The sequence below is a fragment of the Myotis nattereri genome (genome assembly GCF_964212035.1).
Source record: "Myotis nattereri genome assembly, chromosome: 1".
Classification (NCBI taxonomy): domain Eukaryota; kingdom Metazoa; phylum Chordata; class Mammalia; order Chiroptera; family Vespertilionidae; genus Myotis; species Myotis nattereri.
Window position 1 is genome coordinate 161626995 of NC_138075.1, and position 19582 is coordinate 161646576.

At 46.1% G+C, this 19582-nt stretch overlaps 1 protein-coding gene, 1 long non-coding RNA gene and 1 pseudogene across 5 annotated transcripts in view; 1 reads left to right on the forward strand and 2 right to left on the reverse strand.

Annotated features, from left to right (window-relative positions):
- Positions 1-3288: 3288 nt before the first annotated feature.
- Positions 3289-6541, reverse strand: LOC308532188 (dnaJ homolog subfamily C member 4-like; annotated as a pseudogene). Its single transcript has 2 exons — positions 6532-6541; positions 3289-3931 (listed from the first exon to the last, which is right to left on the reverse strand). The product of its transcript is annotated as a dnaJ homolog subfamily C member 4-like (transcript).
- A 1019-nt stretch (positions 6542-7560) lies between these two features.
- Positions 7561-8543, reverse strand: LOC308515116. Its single transcript, XR_013995646.1, has 2 exons — positions 8402-8543; positions 7561-7793 (listed from the first exon to the last, which is right to left on the reverse strand). It is a non-coding gene; the product is annotated as an uncharacterized lncRNA (long non-coding RNA).
- Positions 8290-19582, forward strand: part of PPP3CA (protein phosphatase 3 catalytic subunit alpha) — a 314581-nt gene continuing 303288 nt past the window's right edge. For 2 of the 3 annotated variants that reach the window (XM_081085593.1, XM_081085594.1), the window contains exon 1: positions 9317-10145. In XM_081085593.1, the coding sequence (XP_080941719.1) occupies positions 10088-10145 (58 nt within the window). In that variant the 5' untranslated portion in view covers positions 9317-10087. Of the gene's footprint in view, positions 8676-9316; positions 10146-19582 lie in introns of those variants that run through there. The other variant, XM_081085595.1, reaches the window with a different exon arrangement.

Genomic DNA, 19582 nt, shown 5'->3' on the forward strand with positions numbered 1-19582 from the left:
CCCTGTGATCGTCGCAGTTGAACTTGTGACCTGACGATCACTCAACAGGTGGCTGGGGCATTTTATTTAAAAGAGGAGCATGGGCAGGACAGGCACCCCAAAGCTTATGTAGCACAATTCCCCTCCTGTCTGGATTTCTTTGGTCTGGACATCAGGGACACCCTGAGAGAGAAGAAGCTTTTTAAGGGACTGCTCCTAAACAACCAAAATCCAAAACCTTCTTGCCTGAAAATTGCTAATATCTGGCCTAACTTATCACCAGGGAATAATTAAGATGCTGCAAACAATAGAACCCTTTGTGTAGTTGGAGAAAGAGGCGCTATGAGTAATGCTGTGCCTTCCCCTGGACTTACACACATAGTGATTCCTACGTTGGGGATATGTGAGAGACACACCTCATGCTAACACTAAATTCCTGAGTTCCCATTCCACTTCTCATCCTGGAGGCCTGAGTCAACTCTTTTCACTCTATGAAAGTTGATTTTATAATGTAAAAAGAAACCTAAACATGAAGTTTAATTTTTTCCTAAAAGTTCTTTGAAATGCTTACTCCCCAGCTTTATTGAGACCTAATTAACATATAACATCATATAATTCTAAGGTATAAAACATGATTCGATGTATGTTTATATTGCAAAACAATTAACACAGTAAGTTTAGTTAATATCCATAACCTCACACAGTTACAATTTTTTCCTTGTGACTAGAACTTTTAAGAATCTACTCTCTTAGCAACTTTCAACCATAGAAACAGTATTGTGAACAGTCGTCATCATGTTGTACATTTCATCCTCAGAGCTTATTTATCGTATAACTGGAAGTTTGTACCTCTTGTACACCTTCACCGAATTCCCCACGCCCTTTTAAATGCTTATTCCAACTATTGAGAAATGAGAAGAGTGAACTGAGCTAGCATTGTCAGTGAATATTCATTCTTGCAACAAACATTTCATTTCGCTCCTAGTATGTGCTGGGCTTATTACAGGCACTGGAGATTCAACTGGGAACAAAAGAAAGTCCCTGCTCTCAAGGACCACGTCATCTAGCTGCGGGGAGAGAGACAGACACATCACATACGTAGCACACCTACACATGTCATGTCAAGGGATTATAAATCTGAAAAGGGAGCTAAATCAGTGCAAAGAGGCAGAGTGATGCGGTGCTATTTTAGGCAGGGATAAAGACTGCTTTGTTCAGATCACCAGTGATCTCCCCTTTAGTCAAAACTAATAGTCATTTTACTTAACCCATCAGCATGGTTGACACAACTCACTGCATCTGCTTAACCTCAGGACAACAGCATTTCCCCCCAGAAGCTGTTCTTTGCAGTCAGCTTTGCAGGCCCTTCCTCTCCTTCTTACCCTCTAAATGAAATTAAGTACAACTAAGGTGCCTCAAATTTCCATTTTATACATCACCAGCCTGCTCTCTTCTCTCACCTACCTACATGCCATCTCCACTTTCATGTATAATCTGCTTCTCAAAGTTAACATACCTAAAACTTGTTTTAGATCATCTCCACAAAACATGCTCTCCATTTCCAGTTCCCTTTCTCAGTAAATGGTAACTCATACCTTCTTCCATTTGCTCACACTCTAAAATTTGGAGTTCTTGACTTCTCCCTTTTATTTTCTTGCTTCTTGTGTCCAACCCAACAGTATAATTTAGCTTTACTTTTAAAATATATTTGGAATCAGATACTTCTCACCATTCAAACCCCCTTATTTCTAGCCTGCCTTATAATCTGACTAGGGGCCCAGTGCACGAATTCATGCACCTTGAAAGGAACTGTGGGCTGCAAGGCTGCGATGGGCATAGGGGCGGGTCTCAGCCCATCCTCCGCTCCCCCGCCTGGCCCCTCCTGCCACAGCCCCTGGTCCTCTGTCTGCAGCAGCCCCACTCCCACACGCTGACTGTGCAGAGCGATTGGGGCTGGTGCCAGCAGCCCTCGGGAGCAGCGGAAGGTGGAGAAGCCCTCAGGGGCAATCGGGGCCAGCATCCACCACTGGCACCCGCTGACGGCACCAAGCAATTGGGACCAACGCCGGGCGCTGGCAGCGGGTGCGAGCACCGGCTGGGGATGCGAATGGGGCAGGCACTGGCAGTAGGTGTGAGTGGCGGCTCTGGTGCCAGCAGCAAGTACAAGCAGTGCTGTCACTGGCAGCGGGTGTGAGCAGTGGCTGCTGGCCTCGATTGCCCCTCAGGAGCAGGGGGAGGTGGAGGAGCCTTGAGGGGTGATTGGGGCCGGCACCGGGCTATTGGTGCTGGCAGTGGGTACAAGTGGGTACAAGTGGGGTACAAGTGGGGCAAGTGCTGGCAGAAGTTGTGAGTGCCAGGTGGGACTGTGGTGCACGGGAGCAAAGAATTTTTAGTAACCACCAGAGTCTCGCCCCTCCCCCCCCACCTTGGTCTGGTGCCCCCACTTACCTTCTATACCATCCTGCTGTGGCCAATGCCTGCCATGTTCCACGCGCGCCCCCTTGTGGTCAGTGCACATCATAGCGACTGGTTGTTCGGTTGTTTCACTGTTTGGTCTGTTTGCATATTAGCCTTTTATTATATAGGATAATACTCTCTTCAGTGGTCTTCCCATTTTATTCCTGCTTCCTTCCTACCACTACATCCAAAGTCAGTTCTTACAAAAAAGTGATCACTTTTTAAAAACTTAAATCATATCATATTACTTTTCTAATGAAATAATTTGCATTTCACCTGAATAAAATTCAGAAATCTCTGAGGCTCTATGTGGTCTGACCTTTCACCATCTCCTGGAGTTCATCTTATACCACTTTCTCTAGTTCACTGTGCTCTGGCTACACTGGCCTCTTTTGACAGTTCTTAAAACTTCAGAATCTTACTTCAGGGCCTTTGTACATGCTGTTCCTTTAACCTGGAATACTCTTCTTGATAGCAGCTTAAATATCTCCCTCACTTCATTTGAATCTACATTCAAATATCACCTTCTCAGACAGGTTTTCCCTACACAATTTGTCTACAATAGCAAGTAGCACCCCTTTGCCCATCACTTCTTTCTGTGCCCTTAACACTGTGCATTATTTAATGCTAATTGCTTAGTCCACCTGACATATTGGATGTGTGTTTGTGTGCATAATTGTTTTCCATTCTTTTCTGAGCACTGAGAATCACTTTATTGCACACGTTTTAGGTGGTGGGGAGTCTTGGAGAGGGGAACACACAACAGGCTCTATTCAGGTGACAGGCTCAGGGGCTGGTGCTGGGGGACATGATCCTGGGGCCTGGGGGAGGCCTGGATGGAGGTTGCAGCTGCTACCTCTGCTGTTGCTCCTGCTGGAGCCTGGTTCTGTTGGCCCTGGCCCGGCCGGAGTATCATCGTAGATGGCTGTGATGATCCTATCCTTCTGATCCTTTTCATCCATCAAGCTACTGTGCATCTGCTCCAGCTTCCTGAAGGCAGCGTAGTACAGGCCAGTGCCTGCCAGCATGATAGGAGGCGGTATCCCAGTACCCTCTGGCCGTGTCTGTGCTGCTGCCGCCTCAACTCTGGTCCCTGATGCCTCCCACCATGAAACCGGGCCCAGCATTGTGCATTGGGAGGTGCCCAGGAGCTGTGTGCTTGGTGAACAGACCAGAGATAGGCTATGGTTCCTAGAGACTTTGGGGGAGTTGATAGTGGTCATAGTTTTGAGGGCTCTGCTCCAGGTGGAGCGTTTGGCATGCTTCACTCAGCCCTACAAAGCAGCTGTGCGGGGCTGGGTTCCCAGGGTGCAGTCAGCATGCAGCTCTTCATGCTAGGATAAGAAAGCTTATTTCACTTCTTCAGCGCTGGCACCAGGATGCACCCCCACCAGTTCATAGTAGTTGCTGGGGCCAGAATGCTGCCTGGTGGCCTCTACAAAGAGCCCGGTGGGAGGGCTGCGGGGCCTCAGTTGAGTCAGGCACAGGGGTGGCACTGCAGCAGCGGGCAGCGGTGGAAGGAGTCCAGGAAGATCACATTGGGACCAGACTTCAAGCACTCTGGGGGGCTAAGGGAAGGCCTGGCCCCATGAACTTGGGAAGGAACTAAAGCAGGCCCAGAGGACACCATGGCAGGTGGGGTTCCCTTGCTCAAGGTCAGACCCCTGTGTTCTGGGCCTATCTACCTATCTTGCCTCTGACTCTGGCCCTTCTCCACCCCGGCCTCAATGTCTGAACAGCCAGTCCCTTGAATTATTATTTTTTTTAATCATCTGTCTTTTATTGACTAGAATGGAAGGTTTACAAGGGGAGAGACTGTTTTCTTTTTAAGTTATATTCCCACTGCCTGATATGTGTTCAATTGAATATATGCTTCCAATAACCATCAATATGCAAAAAAAAAAACTTCACTAATTTGAAGTAAATGGTAATATGATTAATTTGAGTGCAGGATTCTTTTTCAATAGAATATTTATTTTTAAATTCAGAACTGAAATATGAGATAAAGATACAAATATAAAAGCAAACATGAATGTTTATTAAATCCAAATAAATAATAGTCACCCAAATTTTACGTAAAATATATCCTCTTTATATTAAACTTAGCATATAATTCCATAAGTTATAGTTTGGTCCCTGATGGAAAAAGTAAAATTTATTCCTGAATACATTGGGTATAACATATTTTTATGTTCTTTGAGAAATAACTTTTCTAAATGAGTAAAATTGCCTTCTGAAAGAAAAAAGAAAAGCTCAACAATATTTCAAGAGCAATCCAAAAGATAAATAAAGACACATTAGTTTAAACCTCAAATAATAAAATTTATGATGACTAATATATTTCACAGAACCTCTACAGAGAAGAGGGTAGAACTTAACATGTTAGACGTGGACATCAGGGGAATGAACTTTAAGATAATAAGTCAAATTCTTATACACAGTCATGGATCCACTAGGATTGGCTGTCTAGACTGCAGGTTCCCCAGCACAAAGCTCCACCAGCTCAGGTGAGAATAGGTCAGACATACTGTCTACCATCAACTACTCAGAACAAAGTACGTCCCCCAGGAGAGTCAAAACCAGGAGAAGAGTCAAAATTCTTAATGTCAAAATGATAGTAAAGATATCCAAGTACCAAAAGAAAGTTCAGCATTTCAAGAGCAGGTTATTCTCAAAACAAGATATAAAATACAATAACTTTAGTTCTTTTCTTGAAAAAAAAATAATGCCTCTATTTTTTAAAAATAGACTTTTTATTGATTTGATAGAGGGAGAGAGAAACATCGATGTGAGAGTGCAACATCCATCACTGCCTCCTACATGCACTTCACAGGGGATTGAGCCCACCACCCAGGCATGCACCCTGCCAACCAGGAACCAAACCAGCAACTCTTCGGTGCACAGGACAACACCAAATCAACTGATCGCTTAACAGCAAACTAAAATATTGTTCACTTAATATGATTTGCCCCCAAGGATGTAAGCTGTGACTTGCAGCATTTGACTACATAGATGACACCAAATCACCCCTATTTTCTTTTATTCCACACATTTATCTTCATAAATAGTTGTGAAGTCAATAGTAAAATTAGTGTGTGTTCTCCAATAGAGGAAGTTACTCCTTATACCTAAATTTTTGCAAAGATAATATGCATACAATTCTTGTATAACAAGACTTTGAGATCCTTGAATGAAAGGACTAAATCTTTGCGTTCCTAATCTATACATTTATGCATCATCTAGCACAGTACCTTGTACAGAACAGGTGTTCAAAACACAACTGGTAAATGAATAATTCATTTACAAGAAGGCAAAGTTTGATGCTCATGTATTAAAAGAAATAAGAATATTTTTAGTCTGGTGGTTCTGTTATATAACAGAAAAAAAATATGAATTTTACTTTGAAGTAGCATCTTAAATAACTTTGTGTATTCATTTGATAGTACTAGCTACCCTAGCAAGCATATCCTCAAATTTCAATGGAACAACACAATAAATGCTTATTTCTTCTTCATGTAAAGTCTGATGCATATTTTCATAGTGGGTGGGCTCTATTCCTCTATGTCAGGGGTCCTCAAACTTTTTAAACAGGGGGTCAGTTCACTGTCCCTCAGACCGTTGGAGGTTTGGACTATAGTTTAAAAAAAAACTATGAACAAATTCCTATGCACACTGCACATATCTTATTTTGAAGTAAAAAGACAAAACGGGAACAAATACAATATTTGTATTTGCATGTGGCCCGCGGGCCGTAGTTTTGAGGACCCCTGCTCTATGTGGTAATCAAAGAAGTTAGCTCTTTCCATGTGGTGTTATGCCTTCCCCTGGGCCCTAGAAACCTCTTCATTCAGCTAAAGCAAGCATGTCAAACTCGCAGCCTGCGGGCCGCATGTCTCATTTATTTGGCCCATGTTAGTCTTTGAGCTTGACATGCTTGAACTAAAGGGTGGGAATTCATAGGCAATGAATATCTCCTGCTTAGCTGTTTTGGCTAGAAAATGATGACACACATTAGCCCACAGTTCATTGACCAGAATGAGACACATGGATCCACTTAGATGCAAGCAGGTGCAGGTCAGGAAATAGAATTCTTACCTGGGCACATGTTTCCCAGAGAAAAATGTACAAGAGAATGGGAAATACAATTTTTTAGTAGACAGCAAGTTGTTTTTTGCCAAGTTTCCCCCTCCCCCCCCCCCCCCCGCTTCATTTGTTTCTTTATAAGCTTATGAGGATATTGTTAAAGTCAGCATCCAGTAATAGCTTGAAAAATATAGATTCCAAATATAAGGTAATCATATGCAAGTATAATATAATCACAGTCAGCCTGGCCAGTCTAATAAGATTTTTTAAAAATGCGGTATATTTGAAAAAAAAAATCTGTATAAAAAGGATGATTTGGCTATTTCAGCAGGCCCAGTATGAGGATGTAGTTCCCAATTAACATGCTGTTGTCTAGTTTTCCTGAGAAGGGTCCAGTTTTGTTAAGATGTGTGTGTGTGTTACAGCAGTATGGAAGTATAAACATGCATTAAAGGTACCTGTTGATAAATGTGTTGTAAAGTGACTATGATTCATAACCTCTTTTTCCCCACACATACCTCAGCTAGGAGGTGTCTTAGATTTGTAGAGGACTGAAGGGTGTGCCTCAAAGGTGTGCCTTTGTTTCCTATCTGTATCATATAACTTTTCTATGGTGCTGACATTTTAAGCCTTCTAATCTTGATTTAAAGGTGTTTTTCCTAAACCTGAAAAGTGAGTCTAAAAAATGGTGGAAACTGCAACATGTGGGAGAACATCACGGTCTCAGGAGTGAGAATCCCTGGACACGGTCTCCTAGTCTCTCCTCAAGCAGACCCTCTTCATTCCCCACAGGTCTTGGCATCCCTGCCTGGCCCAGTGCCATCTGGCTAGGGACCAGCTTCCCAAATTTACCTTAGCAACGAGCTCTGCCCATGCTTAGGAGGCTGTTCTCAGCAACCCCTTCCTGAGATGGTATAGTGGCCTCTCAGAGCTCATATTTTTATGACAGTTCTATTGGACTCTAGGCTTTACTGAGGGCAAACACTATCCCTGTCCACCCCTCTCCCTCCCCCCCACACACGTAAATTACCTACCACAGTGTCTGGTATATAAAAGAACAACACATATTTATTGAACATCCTGTCTACCCAATTACCCAGCGTACCCTGGGTTGTGAATTAGGCAGCAGAATCCTGGAGCCAGAGGGACAGACCCTGCATGGTCTCTTGTCCAGCCGGCAGGCCTCCTCAGAGGCTTACCTGCTTTCTCCAGTAAGTTCCGACTCCTTGCAGGCCAAACTGTCCAAGTCATCCTCCAGCTCCATCCGTCAATTCCTGAAACGTATTTGCAAGTTTGAACTTTAATGTAATCCCTGTCCCCCCAAACACTCTGGCTCTATCTCCTAGCTCCCTAAGTATTTTATTAGGCCTTTTTACTAGGCTCACGGTCCTTTTCAAGAAATAGGCAAAAGTTGGTAATGGTGGAATTTGGAAGGAAAACAGGAAGGATGCAGAGTGGGAAATTCACTTAGTTCTCTTGATTATTCCCTAAGAAACTCCAGCCTCCTTGCCAGGCCTTGGTGCTGAACTGAGGCTGGTGGGACAGAGGGGCTGTGCGGAGCGGCCTGCTGGCAGAGGGAGACCCTCACTCCTCATTCTGGGGCAGGGAGAAGGGGACGGAGCGCTCGGACCACTGTCACCTCGGGCCTCTGCCTTGAATTATCTTCTTTTCCTTCCAACTGGAGGGACTCATAGTGGGGACCCTCCTAGGGCTTCGAGGCCCTGCGAGGATGGGTAGCGGTAGCATCCGATGGTTGTCAGGCAACTGGCAAGAGCAGGGAAGGGAGGTATGCCGCAGGCAGCCTGACCAGCGGCTTGCCTGAGCGAACAGGGACAAGGCGACCCTCTCCGGGTCTCTCCCGCCCCCTCAGCCCCCCGGAGACCTGGAGGATCTCAAAGTGTCCCGGCGACTCAGAGTTGCCCGGGGTCATTTTGACTCCTGTCCCGATCTTCCTTGTGCTGAGCTCCCGCGTCCCACGTCGCTCAGCACATCCGGCCACGTCCCCTGCCCGAGACGCTGGGTGGCACCTCTCCCCGGATCCCCCGGCCCCGCCAAGGCGTGGAAGTCAATGTTAGCAAGCAACACGTCGCCTGCAAAAAGGGCTGCATAGCTAACACAGCTGTACAGCCATCACCAGCGGAGCTCGGCTCCCCCAGGTAAGGTGTTCATTCGCGGACGTTTTGGCGATCCTCCCTGGACGGCCGTGGCAGCCACAGCAACTGCGCCCCGCGCCGCGGAACCCCCAGCGCCCAGCCCTCCTCCGGCCTCTCTCGCCTCTCACCCCTTCCCTCCGCTACCCGCCTCCTCCCTCCGCGCCCTCTCCGGAGCCACGCACACACCCGGAGACACCCCCTGCGCTTGGCTACTCACACTGTGGCTTAACCCAGCCGCCAAGGCACGGCGACCCCAGCGGCGCGGGGGTGTGTGCGGGGTCCAGGGGAGGAAGCCAAGCGGGGCGGGGCTGGGCTGGCTGGTAGAGCCCCCCTCCACCCAGGCGCGCCCCCGGCCCGGGTTCCTGCCCGCATCCCGGCCTGCCAGCCACCGTGACACCTGAGCAGGCTGGGCGCAGGGCAGGCCCGCGGGCGGGCAGCCGGGAGAAAACAGAGCGGGGGGCGGGGCCGGAGGAGGGGCGGGGCCGGGAGGAGGGGCGGGGCGGGCGGAGCCGGGAGGCCGCCACCTGGCGTAGAGTGACGAGCAAGCCGACCAATAAGCACCAGTGGCTGCGACGTGGGGGCGGGACCCGGGGGCGGGCTCCGCGTGGAGGAGGAGGCTGCCCGGGAAAGAGAGGCGGGGGCCGGGAGGAGGAAGGGGAGGAGGCGGAGGCGGAGGCGGGCGCGGTGGCGGCAGCGGCAGCGGCGGCGGCGGAGGAGGGTAGGTTGCGCCTGGGACTGTGTCTGCCGAGCTCCGCGGCTCTGCCGGTGTGAGGGAAGGAGCGGCGCGGGACGTCTCCGGCGGCCGCGGACTTGCTGCGGTGCTCGGTGTGGGCAGCAGCGGCTGGGGACAGCGGCGGCGGCGGCAGCAGCAGCAGCAGCAGCGGCAGCAGCGGCGGGCGCCTCTCCGCCGCCGGGGACGCCGAGGCGCGGTTGGTGGCCCTGACATCCGCGGCCCTGCCTCTCCTCTCTCGCCCCCGGCCCTCCCCATGTGATCGGTCTTAATCCCGGCGGTGTGCGCGCGTGGGGCTCCATTCCGCGGGGCCCGCTCTCCGTGCCTGGGTGGGTGCTCGAGTGTGCGCTTCTCCTCCCCATCCCCCCTCCCCAAGAATAAAAGAAGAACCGAGAGGCGTGCTCGGAAAATAAATAAATAACCAGCACACACGCGTGCCGGGAGCCGAGTCGGCGGGGCTGGTGGCGGCGGAGGAGGAGTGAAGGCGGCGGCGGCGGCGGAGGAGGAGGAGGAGGAGGAAGAGGGACGCGCGGAGCAGGCAGTAACTTTACAGCCAGCTCCGAACCCAGACCTCCAGCGAGCGGGGTGCAGCGCGGCGGCGGCGCTGAGTGTCTGGCCCGCCTGTCCGGTCGGGGTGTGCAGTCGGACGGACCAACAGCGCGTCGCTGTCCCCCGGCGGCTGGAGATGTCCGAGCCCAAGGCAATTGATCCCAAGTTGTCGACGACAGACAGGGTGGTGAAAGGTAAGCGGCGCGCCGCGGTCGTCCGGGTGCACCGTGTGCCGCAGGCACCCGGGCGGCTCGCCTCCCTCCCCTCCCCTCCCCCGCCCCGGGTCCTCTCCCTGCTCCAGCCACGGACCTTCTAGGATATTGTGCAACCCTCGTCCCCCTCTCGCGCGCGCCCTCCCCCCACGCCGCCCACCCAGGCCCACTCGGGGCGTCTTTATGTTCGGGGGCATCAGTTGGCCAAGGGCTGAGCCCCGGGGAGGCGGCCGCGGGGGTGGCGGTGGCGGTGGCGAGAGGGGGCGCCCGGGGGGTGGTTGCTGGCAGGGTGTAGCTGCTGTGACAGAAATAGGAAGTGGGTGGCTGCTCACGGGCTTGCCTGGGATCGGGTTTATGGTTTGCTTTTGCATAGGGAGGGGTGGTTTATGGCTTTTAAAGAATTAAGACGGCGTTTTTTCTGTGGCGGTGGCTCTCCCCAGCCTGTCTGCCCGCCCGCCTGCCTCGGGCAGGGGTTCTCGCGGCGATCCATTGCAGCAAGTCCCTCTGCGCGCCCTTCCCCTCCCCCTGGAAGGGCCTGCACAGGACTCGCGAGAGAGCAGGAGAGCGTGGGGGAGCCCGGCGCTGCCTGCCGCGCGGGGCGGGGGCGGCCGCGGGCGGAGGGGGTGGCGGAGGGCGCGCGCGGGGGCGGGGAGGCGGGGAGCGACCGAGCGTCCCACCGTCCCGGCCCCGGGATTCCCCCGCAGGCCCTGCGAAGGACGCGAGAGCAGTTCTCCCCGCTCCCGCGCCACCCTCCGCCTTCCCCCGCCGACCTGTCATTGCTCTCGAACGGTTCCCCTCCGGAGCACACCCCCCTGTTGGTGAACTCGCCTCGCTCGCTTCCCCCGTGCCCGTCACCCCTTTTTAAGGGGCTCTTTGATTCTCCCAAAGCCCGGGATCGTCTACTTCTGGCGGAGATGGCTCTGAGGTTTCTGGCAAAGAGAAGCTGGGATGCGTGGGGCTGGGAGGAAGGAGAGAGGCAGTGGTCTCCTCTGTGGCACGGGGGAATCCACCCACCGCCCTTGTATTCCGTGGTGGAGTCGGGAGGAACCATCCTAGGAAGCCTGGAAGGATGATACAACATAGCAGAACCTCCAGGATTAAGTAGTATCCCTCATGCCTGGGGTCAGAATGCAGAGCAAAGCAGGGCTGGGCGTGGGCTAGGCGCAGAGCGGGCCTCTGAAATTGGAAACAAGGCTGGCCGGTGAAGAGAGAGAGAGAGAGAGAGAGAGAGAGAGAGAGAGAGAGAGAGAGAGAGAGAGAGAGAGAATGAGAGAGAGGTGGTGGTGGGGAGTGGAGGGGGGGGGGTGGGGGGTTAGAGGTGTAGCCCAGAGATAGGCTCTTACATGGCCAGAGCTTGCAAGTAGTGAAGGCAATAAAGTCATTTGCATGATGAGCCCATAGGTGAAGTACCCCAGCAGCCTAAAGACCATTAAATCAGAATTCATTTGGGGCTTCAGAACTGTTCCTTGCTTCATTCAGGTTTGCTCAGTTTTGAAAGTTATGTGTATGTGTTTTCTTGCTTATGGGGGAAATTGTGGTTTCCTTTATAAGAAAAAGAGAATAAAATACCTTATTTTGTTTTGGTTATATTAAAATCATCCCTGCTTCAATGTAGTATTCATAGACCCATCAAAATAAGAAGGAAATGTCTGAAAAAATGACTGGAAATGGGATTACAGATGCACAGCTAGTCTTTCTGCAGGCATGGATCCTCCTGTAAACAGTCAATTCAAATTCATTCAAAAGAACTATTGTTTGTTTTGAGGCTTTCTGTTGACATTTAAAACAATTAAGACCTTTTGCTAAAATATCAGAGAATAACAAATATCTCCCCAATGTGTGAGGTTTAGATGTAACTCCAATGTGTATGTTAAGATTATCTAGTTTCAAACAATTAATGTAAAGCTTGCAATTCAAAGGATAGCAGTAAACGAGTCAGCAATGAAATACTACTTATGTGCAAACATCGATTACATTCCCTGTTTTAAATCACAAAGTGTGGATTCTAAATGTAAATGTAAAATTGTCATCAGGTGACGATGCAAAAAATAATTGTTTATACATTCTGGCTTGATGACTCTACCAGTTAATGTTGAAGAGCCCATTCAACCATTCTGTGGCTGTTTTGCCTTACTTTTCTTCCCAATGCTATAATATATATACAGCATGTCCCCCCAAAATGGATACACGCTTGGAGATTGTAAAGTCAGTATTTTTTAACATATGGTTCATTTTCAAAATTTAAAAGGATCTACAGAAGTGAGTGTGTATGCATTTTTGGTATATTATAAATGGAGCTTTTCATCATAAGTACACCAATCCATAATTCCAAAAGCTTGGTCTATATACTATCATAGAACTACAGGGCAAATGTGGTTAATTAACACAAAATAGAAAAGTTAATTTTGCATTTGTTTTGATAGTCCTCTCGATGTGAAATTCTGAATGTGAAATTTTATTTAAAGAAAAAAGTTTTATTGGCGAATCCTGGTTTTTAAGGTGGACACACTGCCACTGTTTTTCTTATGCTTTCTTACAGACTGTATGTTATTGGCTTAAAAGCCATTAGCAAATGCTGGGTTCAACATTTTGTCATAAGTCTGATTTTTATGGTTAATTATTTGAGATAATACTGTTTTGATGATCACTATGAAATAGCAGTTCCCCTTGAATATGTATACAGATGCTTGGTGAGTACAGAGAACATGTATAATGAATGGAGAACATAACCAAACAATTTTTCATATTTATAAAAATTACATAAGACCGTTTACAAAACCATGACTTCACTCTAAGTTTTGCTAGAACTTCATCTTAGTGCTCTGAGATTGACTTATTCTTTAATGCAGGAGAGGGGTTATCTTTGAGGACATTTCTGTGCTCCTTAAGCTTTATTCCCTTGTTCCAAATGCAGTTAGAGGTATTTGCTTACATAGAGAAAGAAGAGGTATTTGGATCATTATTACCATGGTGTGCCATGGCATTTGTTTACAGTTACCTTCATTAGTGTGAGCTGGCTTTTGTTGTGTAACAAATTGCTGTTTACAAATAAAGCTCTGCTTGTGGTTGTTTGTAGTGGTATGATTTTCTTGACTTGTACTTCCAGAATGCAACTTTAGAAAAGTAGGTTGAATTTAAGTTTCAACTGTGTTTTTTCAGGTTTGCAGCACCTTCTCGAGTGTGTTCAGAGACCCTTCCTTATCAGTGTTCTAAACCTTAGGAATGAAAGGGAATGGATGCAGCGTTAGAGAGGAAAAGCATTCATTTAGATTACCTTGGAAAAGTTACTTCATTTAGCAAAACTGGATGTTTCATTTAGATTGTTCTTGGATTAAAATAAAAGGAAAGTATAAAAATTCAGAGAAAACATCTTGGTAATGGCATTTGTTGGAAATTAGAATAACGTGATCCATTTTTTTACATTTTTTAAAAAGAAACATCCTATATAATAAAAGGCTAATATGCAAATCGACTGAACGGCAGAATGACTGGTTGCTATGACCTGCACTGACCACCAGGGGGTAGATGCTCAACACAGGAGCTGCCTCCTGGTGGGCAGTGCACTCTCACAGGGGGAGCGGCTGCTCAGCCAGAAGCCAGGCTCACTGCTGGCGAGTGCAGCGGTGGTGGTGGGAGCGCTAAGGATGTCCGAATGACCCTGAGGGCTCCTAGTCCGGACTGCGAGAGGGCGCAGGCTGGGCTGAGGGACCACCCTGGGAGCATGAATTTTGTGCGCTGGGCCTCTACTTGCATAATATAAGGTGAAAGATGGAGGGCATTAAATAGAAGAATAACTACTCTTTCCCTCCCCAACATACTCAGTAGTCTGGTTTTTCTCTGTAGTGATGCTCCACAGGCATTTTTTCAAACTTTAGCTTCTCTTCACTGTTCCCTGCCTGATCCTGCCTTTAACTCTTAGTCTGGCCCTAACATTCCCTGCTAGCTGTAGAACTTTGCTACATGACAGTTAAATACTTGGAGGAAATGAAACAGTATGTGATGAGTGCACTGCTTTGTTTCATCTGTTGCTCTTCCCTCTGTTCCCACTTATTTATTCATTCATTGGTTGCATATTGTATGTGCCCTGATTGGAGATTGAACCCGTAACTTTGGCATATTGGTATGATGCTCTAACCAACTGAGCTACCTGGCTAGGGCACCACTTCTTTTTTTAAAATACAGTCATCAGGTGGGCACTGAAATAGATTTCAGTTTGTGTATTAAGTTATCTTGACATTTTCAGCATTTTTAACCCATTTTATTCTATAATATTTTATCTGCTGTATTCATAAGGCTATATTAATTGATAAGCCATCAATTATATTTCACATACGAAGTCAAATAAAACATTTCATATTCCTCCATGGTGAGGTGTTCTGAATAATGTCTTAAATAGGTGGACTATTGACTGGAGGATTTAGACGTATTCCTGGGAGCTCAAATCCATTTTATAAATGTACACTGATGTAGCTGAAGTCAGATATTAAAAAAAATACTGAGGAAGCAGCAATCAGTTATTGAAATGCTGTGTTTTTGGAATATGATGGGTTCTTATTGATACCATCATAGAGAGGAATAGAAATTGGTGTTTTTCTTCTTTTTATTCCCCTAATCCATGTATTTGCCTCACAGCAAAATATATTATGGCTCTAATTTAAAATATGGTCTGTCTGACTTTCTATGAACTTACTCCTATCTCTTGCAACTGGAAGTTCTGCACATGCCTGCCAAGAGCAAAACAAACAAATGGATATCAGAGATTTATGTTAATAGTTGCCTTCAGATCATGACATACACCTAACAGTGTTGTCAATTTCAGGTACTTTCTACAGTTGTGAAACTAGAAGAATGATGGTTGATGATCCAAGACAGAATTTTATTCATATGGAGTTAAACTACAACCCCAGTTTTTCTTTTTTGGGGGAGGAGCTACTACTTCTAATATGAAATGTTTAGTTGTCTCTAATATGTAGCATTGGAATGTTTTGGAAATTCTAGTATGTCAGTGTCTAAACTATGTCTCCCAAGTTGCTGCATAAACTTGGAAGTTACATAACATTTTTTGTTAATGTGTGTATTCAGAATTTTCATTTTGGAAGTATGGTCATTGAACCAGTGGTGCCTAGCTCCATGCCTTGCTAATTCACTGAATAAATTCTTACTGAATGATCTGGACATTACAAAATTCTCACTTGTCTCCTGAAGCAATACGTGGAGAAAAATTATTTGTTTATTTTGAGTATATTACGTTAAGTTATGATTCTTTGTAAATGGATTTATATGGTGACTAGTTAATTGTTTCCTTCTCCATCCATATTTGGGAATGGAGTATGAGGAGACCTTAAAAAGGTGGCACAATGAGATTGAGAGCAGTTTGTTATTTAGTCATTTGGACCGGCTTTGTGCCAGCTGAGCTTAAAAGGCTGAATCCTTTTCAACTTATATTAACTTGAACTTGAAAGCTTCTTTCAATTTTGTTTGTATTTCTCCTTAGGCTGGTCAATATTTGATGAGCAGAAAAAGATATGTTAATCACTTAATGTTTGATTTATTGTTTTTTTTATGTATTTTAATTATTGTCCAGACTTGGACTTGAAGAGAAAATGACCTGGCAAATTTCATGAAAAAAACACACACAAACTAAAACAAATGAAACCCTCTTCCATTGTTTATGTCTCAATTTATCATTTTCTGTAATGCTTTTGTAATCCAGAAATGAGCCTTCTCCAACACAACCTCCTGGCCCCCAAACATAATTAGATGCTATCCAGCGGGAAGATATATTGGCTATGGCAAGTTAAAAAAAAGTGGCACCAATTCTGCTGACACCTTATATTCTCCTAAGTGGGCTTTAAGCTATCCCTGGATATTTGTTTTTAAACATCGTATAAGCTATTCCATTTTATCAAATTAAAAGCACAATACATTCTCTTAGAATGACAGAACCTGAGTCAGGACTTCAAGTTTGTGTTATTATTATTCTTATTTTTGCTTTTTACAAAAGAATCACAAGTGGTTTTGTGCGAGTGTGTGTTTGTGTGTGTGTGTGTGTGTGCGCGCACACGTGCGCAAATTAAACCTGACATTGTGGGTCTGTTATGCATATTTAATGCTAATAAATTAAAGTACACAGATACCTGCTCTGTGTGGGTCTGATTATTTGCATGATAACAGTTTTCATTATTTAATTCTCATTATTCAAGCTGTTCAAATGTCACCTCCTCTGGAACTCACATCTCTTGATACCTTCAATTGGAGTAAAGGGACTCAGCTTCTTCATTCTCACAGCAGACACCCTGAATAGAGCATGTTGCTGGGACTATTTGTTTACCTTTCTGTCCCCTGCCCCTTCCCCCTAGGAAGTGGAGAGCTCAGGAGAGTGGGGCCTGGTTCCATTTATCTTCAGCACTGTAGAATAGGCATTTTTTTTGAAAATTCTTGGTGGATATGTTTTATTGATTTTAGAGAGAGAGAAAAGAAGGGGGGGTGGCAGAGAGAGGGAACAAAACATCAGTGTGAGAGAAACATCAATTGCTTACTGGGGATCCAACCAAAAAGCCTTTTGGTGTATGGGGTGACGCTCCCACCAACTGACCCACTGGGCCAGGGCTGTACAATAGGCACTTGATACTTGGTTGTTAAATGAATGAAATACCAGATGCAAGAATAAGGGATTTAAATTTAAATTATTGGGTTCTTTTCTATTTTGAAATTTTGTGGAATTTAAATCATGGGCAGATCACAAACATCTGATGGGTTTCTTGATTTGTAAGTGCCAATCCTATAGAAGAATTTTTTCACATGAGTTTTGAAATGCTCTGTTTCATTATTTGAAATTGTTTTTTTTTGCCAGCCTGCCGAAGCATACCTAGCAGGAGTGGCTTACACAGGGAGTGCTTGGTTTCCAGTGGGTCAGTGTCAGTTACAGGGTGTCAGTCAGAGGTGGGCGATGCTTTTTTTCTCTGTAAGACTTGTGATGATTCCAGGTTGGGTGGAGGAGTGGGGGGTGGGGGGTGTAACTATTATGACAAGCATCTGGGAGACCCAGATTGACTTTCACAGTTATATCACTTACTTAGAGAAATGTGCAAATGAATAAAAGTCAATGCATTCAGGAATCAGAACAGGGATGTAAAACATACTGCAGGTGCAGATATTAGGTGTCTGTGTAACACAAACAAAAAAGTCTTCAGGCCCATCACGTGATTTCAGGCTTCCTGTGAGTCAGCTCCCTGGATAGCATGTCTACATGGTGAATGTTTTGAGAAAAGCCAGCCTTGGGGGTGACATCAACAGGGAGGCAGTATGCTGCTCTTAGCCCTATTCTCACGGAAGACCATTGGATCTACACTGGCCCAGACTTGCTCATATGGCCCCCATTAAAGTAGGCCAGCCAGGGCTTTCCAAGCTCTGGTTTATGGGCCAGGATTTAATGTCTTCCTAATGCAGAAATACTTTTCTTTCAGGGAGTTGAAGACTAGGGAAAGAATAGTTTCCTACATAAAATCTTATTAATGTCAACTTAGGTTAATTTGCATTTAGCAGCCTGGAGGGAATCTCTCTGTAGCCCTCACCTCCGATCAAAATTCTATTTCAGCGCTCTGTCTCATTCCACATGCACTTCCAGATATGGATGTGGAAAATTCAGAGTATGTTAAAAAATAAGAATCCGCTCACCCAGTGATTAAAGGACTTCAAAATTGCAAAGGCAACTGAGAGATTATTCAGTCCTAAAAGGTAAAGGTTGAGTGGTAATGTAAATATGGATTTCAGGTATTAAAAAGTATCTTTCACAGTGGATCACACTCAGATGTTGTCCATCACCACTATCAACTGAATAAGAGAAAACACTATTGGGGTGCATCAGAGATTTAGGTGATTTTGTTGTTGTTTTTAGATCAATCAGTGACAGCACTGGTGTGAATTATGAGGATCTTCTGAATGGAGAGAATAAATGATTCTAATATATTTGGATTGTAAATGTAATCTAAATCTAAATTTATGAAATTTTCAATTAGGAAGAACCTTTTGTCTGAGCCTAAGCAAAACAAACAAATCAGACTGTTAGAATTGGAAGGTGCACCAGACGTCTAGCTGGGGCCATACCCAGTAGGGAACCTCTGTCCCGCCTCCCTGATGGATGGTAATTCCGCTGCTGCCTGGACACATTTAGTGGGGAGAATTCCTTGCTTCCTAAGACTTCCTGCTTCATCCTGGCCATTTCTGCTTGCCAGAATGTTTCCTTAGGCTTGACCTCCATCCGATGCTCTGAAGTACACATGTATTGTTCCTCCCATGGCTCTGTAGAGTTCCATAAAATGATGAGCTCTGTGTCTTCCACAAGAAAGCTTATTGGATAGTAACAACCTTTACTATCATGTTCTTAAATCTTCTAGCTCTTCTCCACATGGCATGGTTTCTGGGTCCTTTGTCATCCCAGCAGCCTTCCTTTAACACCATGTCACACTGTCAGGGTCTCTTGAAAATGGTGAAGGGAGCAAAGTTTCATCTTGGCTTGCCTCCTTCTGTGGAACCTTTAGCACCTTGGACTTGGGTGCTTCGGTGGGTGCTCTTGCTTTGCCCTTCTGTGTCCTCGTGCAAGCCTCTACACTTCCTGGAACTCAAGCCCTTCGCTGGTGGGCGCAATCTCGAGTTCTTCCCAGGATGTCCCTTGGAGGACTGCCACTGTCCTCATGCCATACCTTTCCTCCGCATGCCCTTCCCAATGAAATTCCATTCGGTTGTGTCTTCTCCAGTTCCTCCACAGCTTTCGGGTGTCAGATACCTCATCTGCTCTATAAGTAGGAACCTTCCAGTAAACCTGGATAGCAGATGCATTTTAACTGATTTTCTAGAGGCCGTTAGCTTTCGTTTTGCTTGCTTTTATTTGTAATACAGGCAGGTAATAAAGATAGCATGAACTGTGGTGGTGTTGGTGGGGTAATTGAGGACCGGCCAGTTCCTTTGTTGTACTTTTCAAATCTCACCATGAAGGCAGCTCAGCACCAACTCTTGACCAGAGGTGAACCTGCCTCTCCTGCCTGCTCTTACTTCTGGCACCCAGTCTGTGAAGGTTGTTGATAAACAGCTCCTAAGGCCATTGAATTTGGCTAACCCAGTGAGTTCAATTGTAATTTGATAACAAGCTTAAGTTTCACTGAGGCCTACAAGAGGTCAGTGGCTTCCAACTGTGGTGTCACAACACATTTCTGTGTTACACTCAGCTGTGAGGCATTAACAGATACTGATAAGGCACAGAAGTTTGCAAATGACTTATTTTACAGTAAAATATCTGTGTAATATCTGTGTATGAACTGGGATGGATTCATGGTCAACCCCCAAATTTTACTTTTCACTTGCATTGTGATGGGTGTTCTCCTGCGGGAGAGAAAGGAATGAAGCTGCAGCTGTCAGTCAGG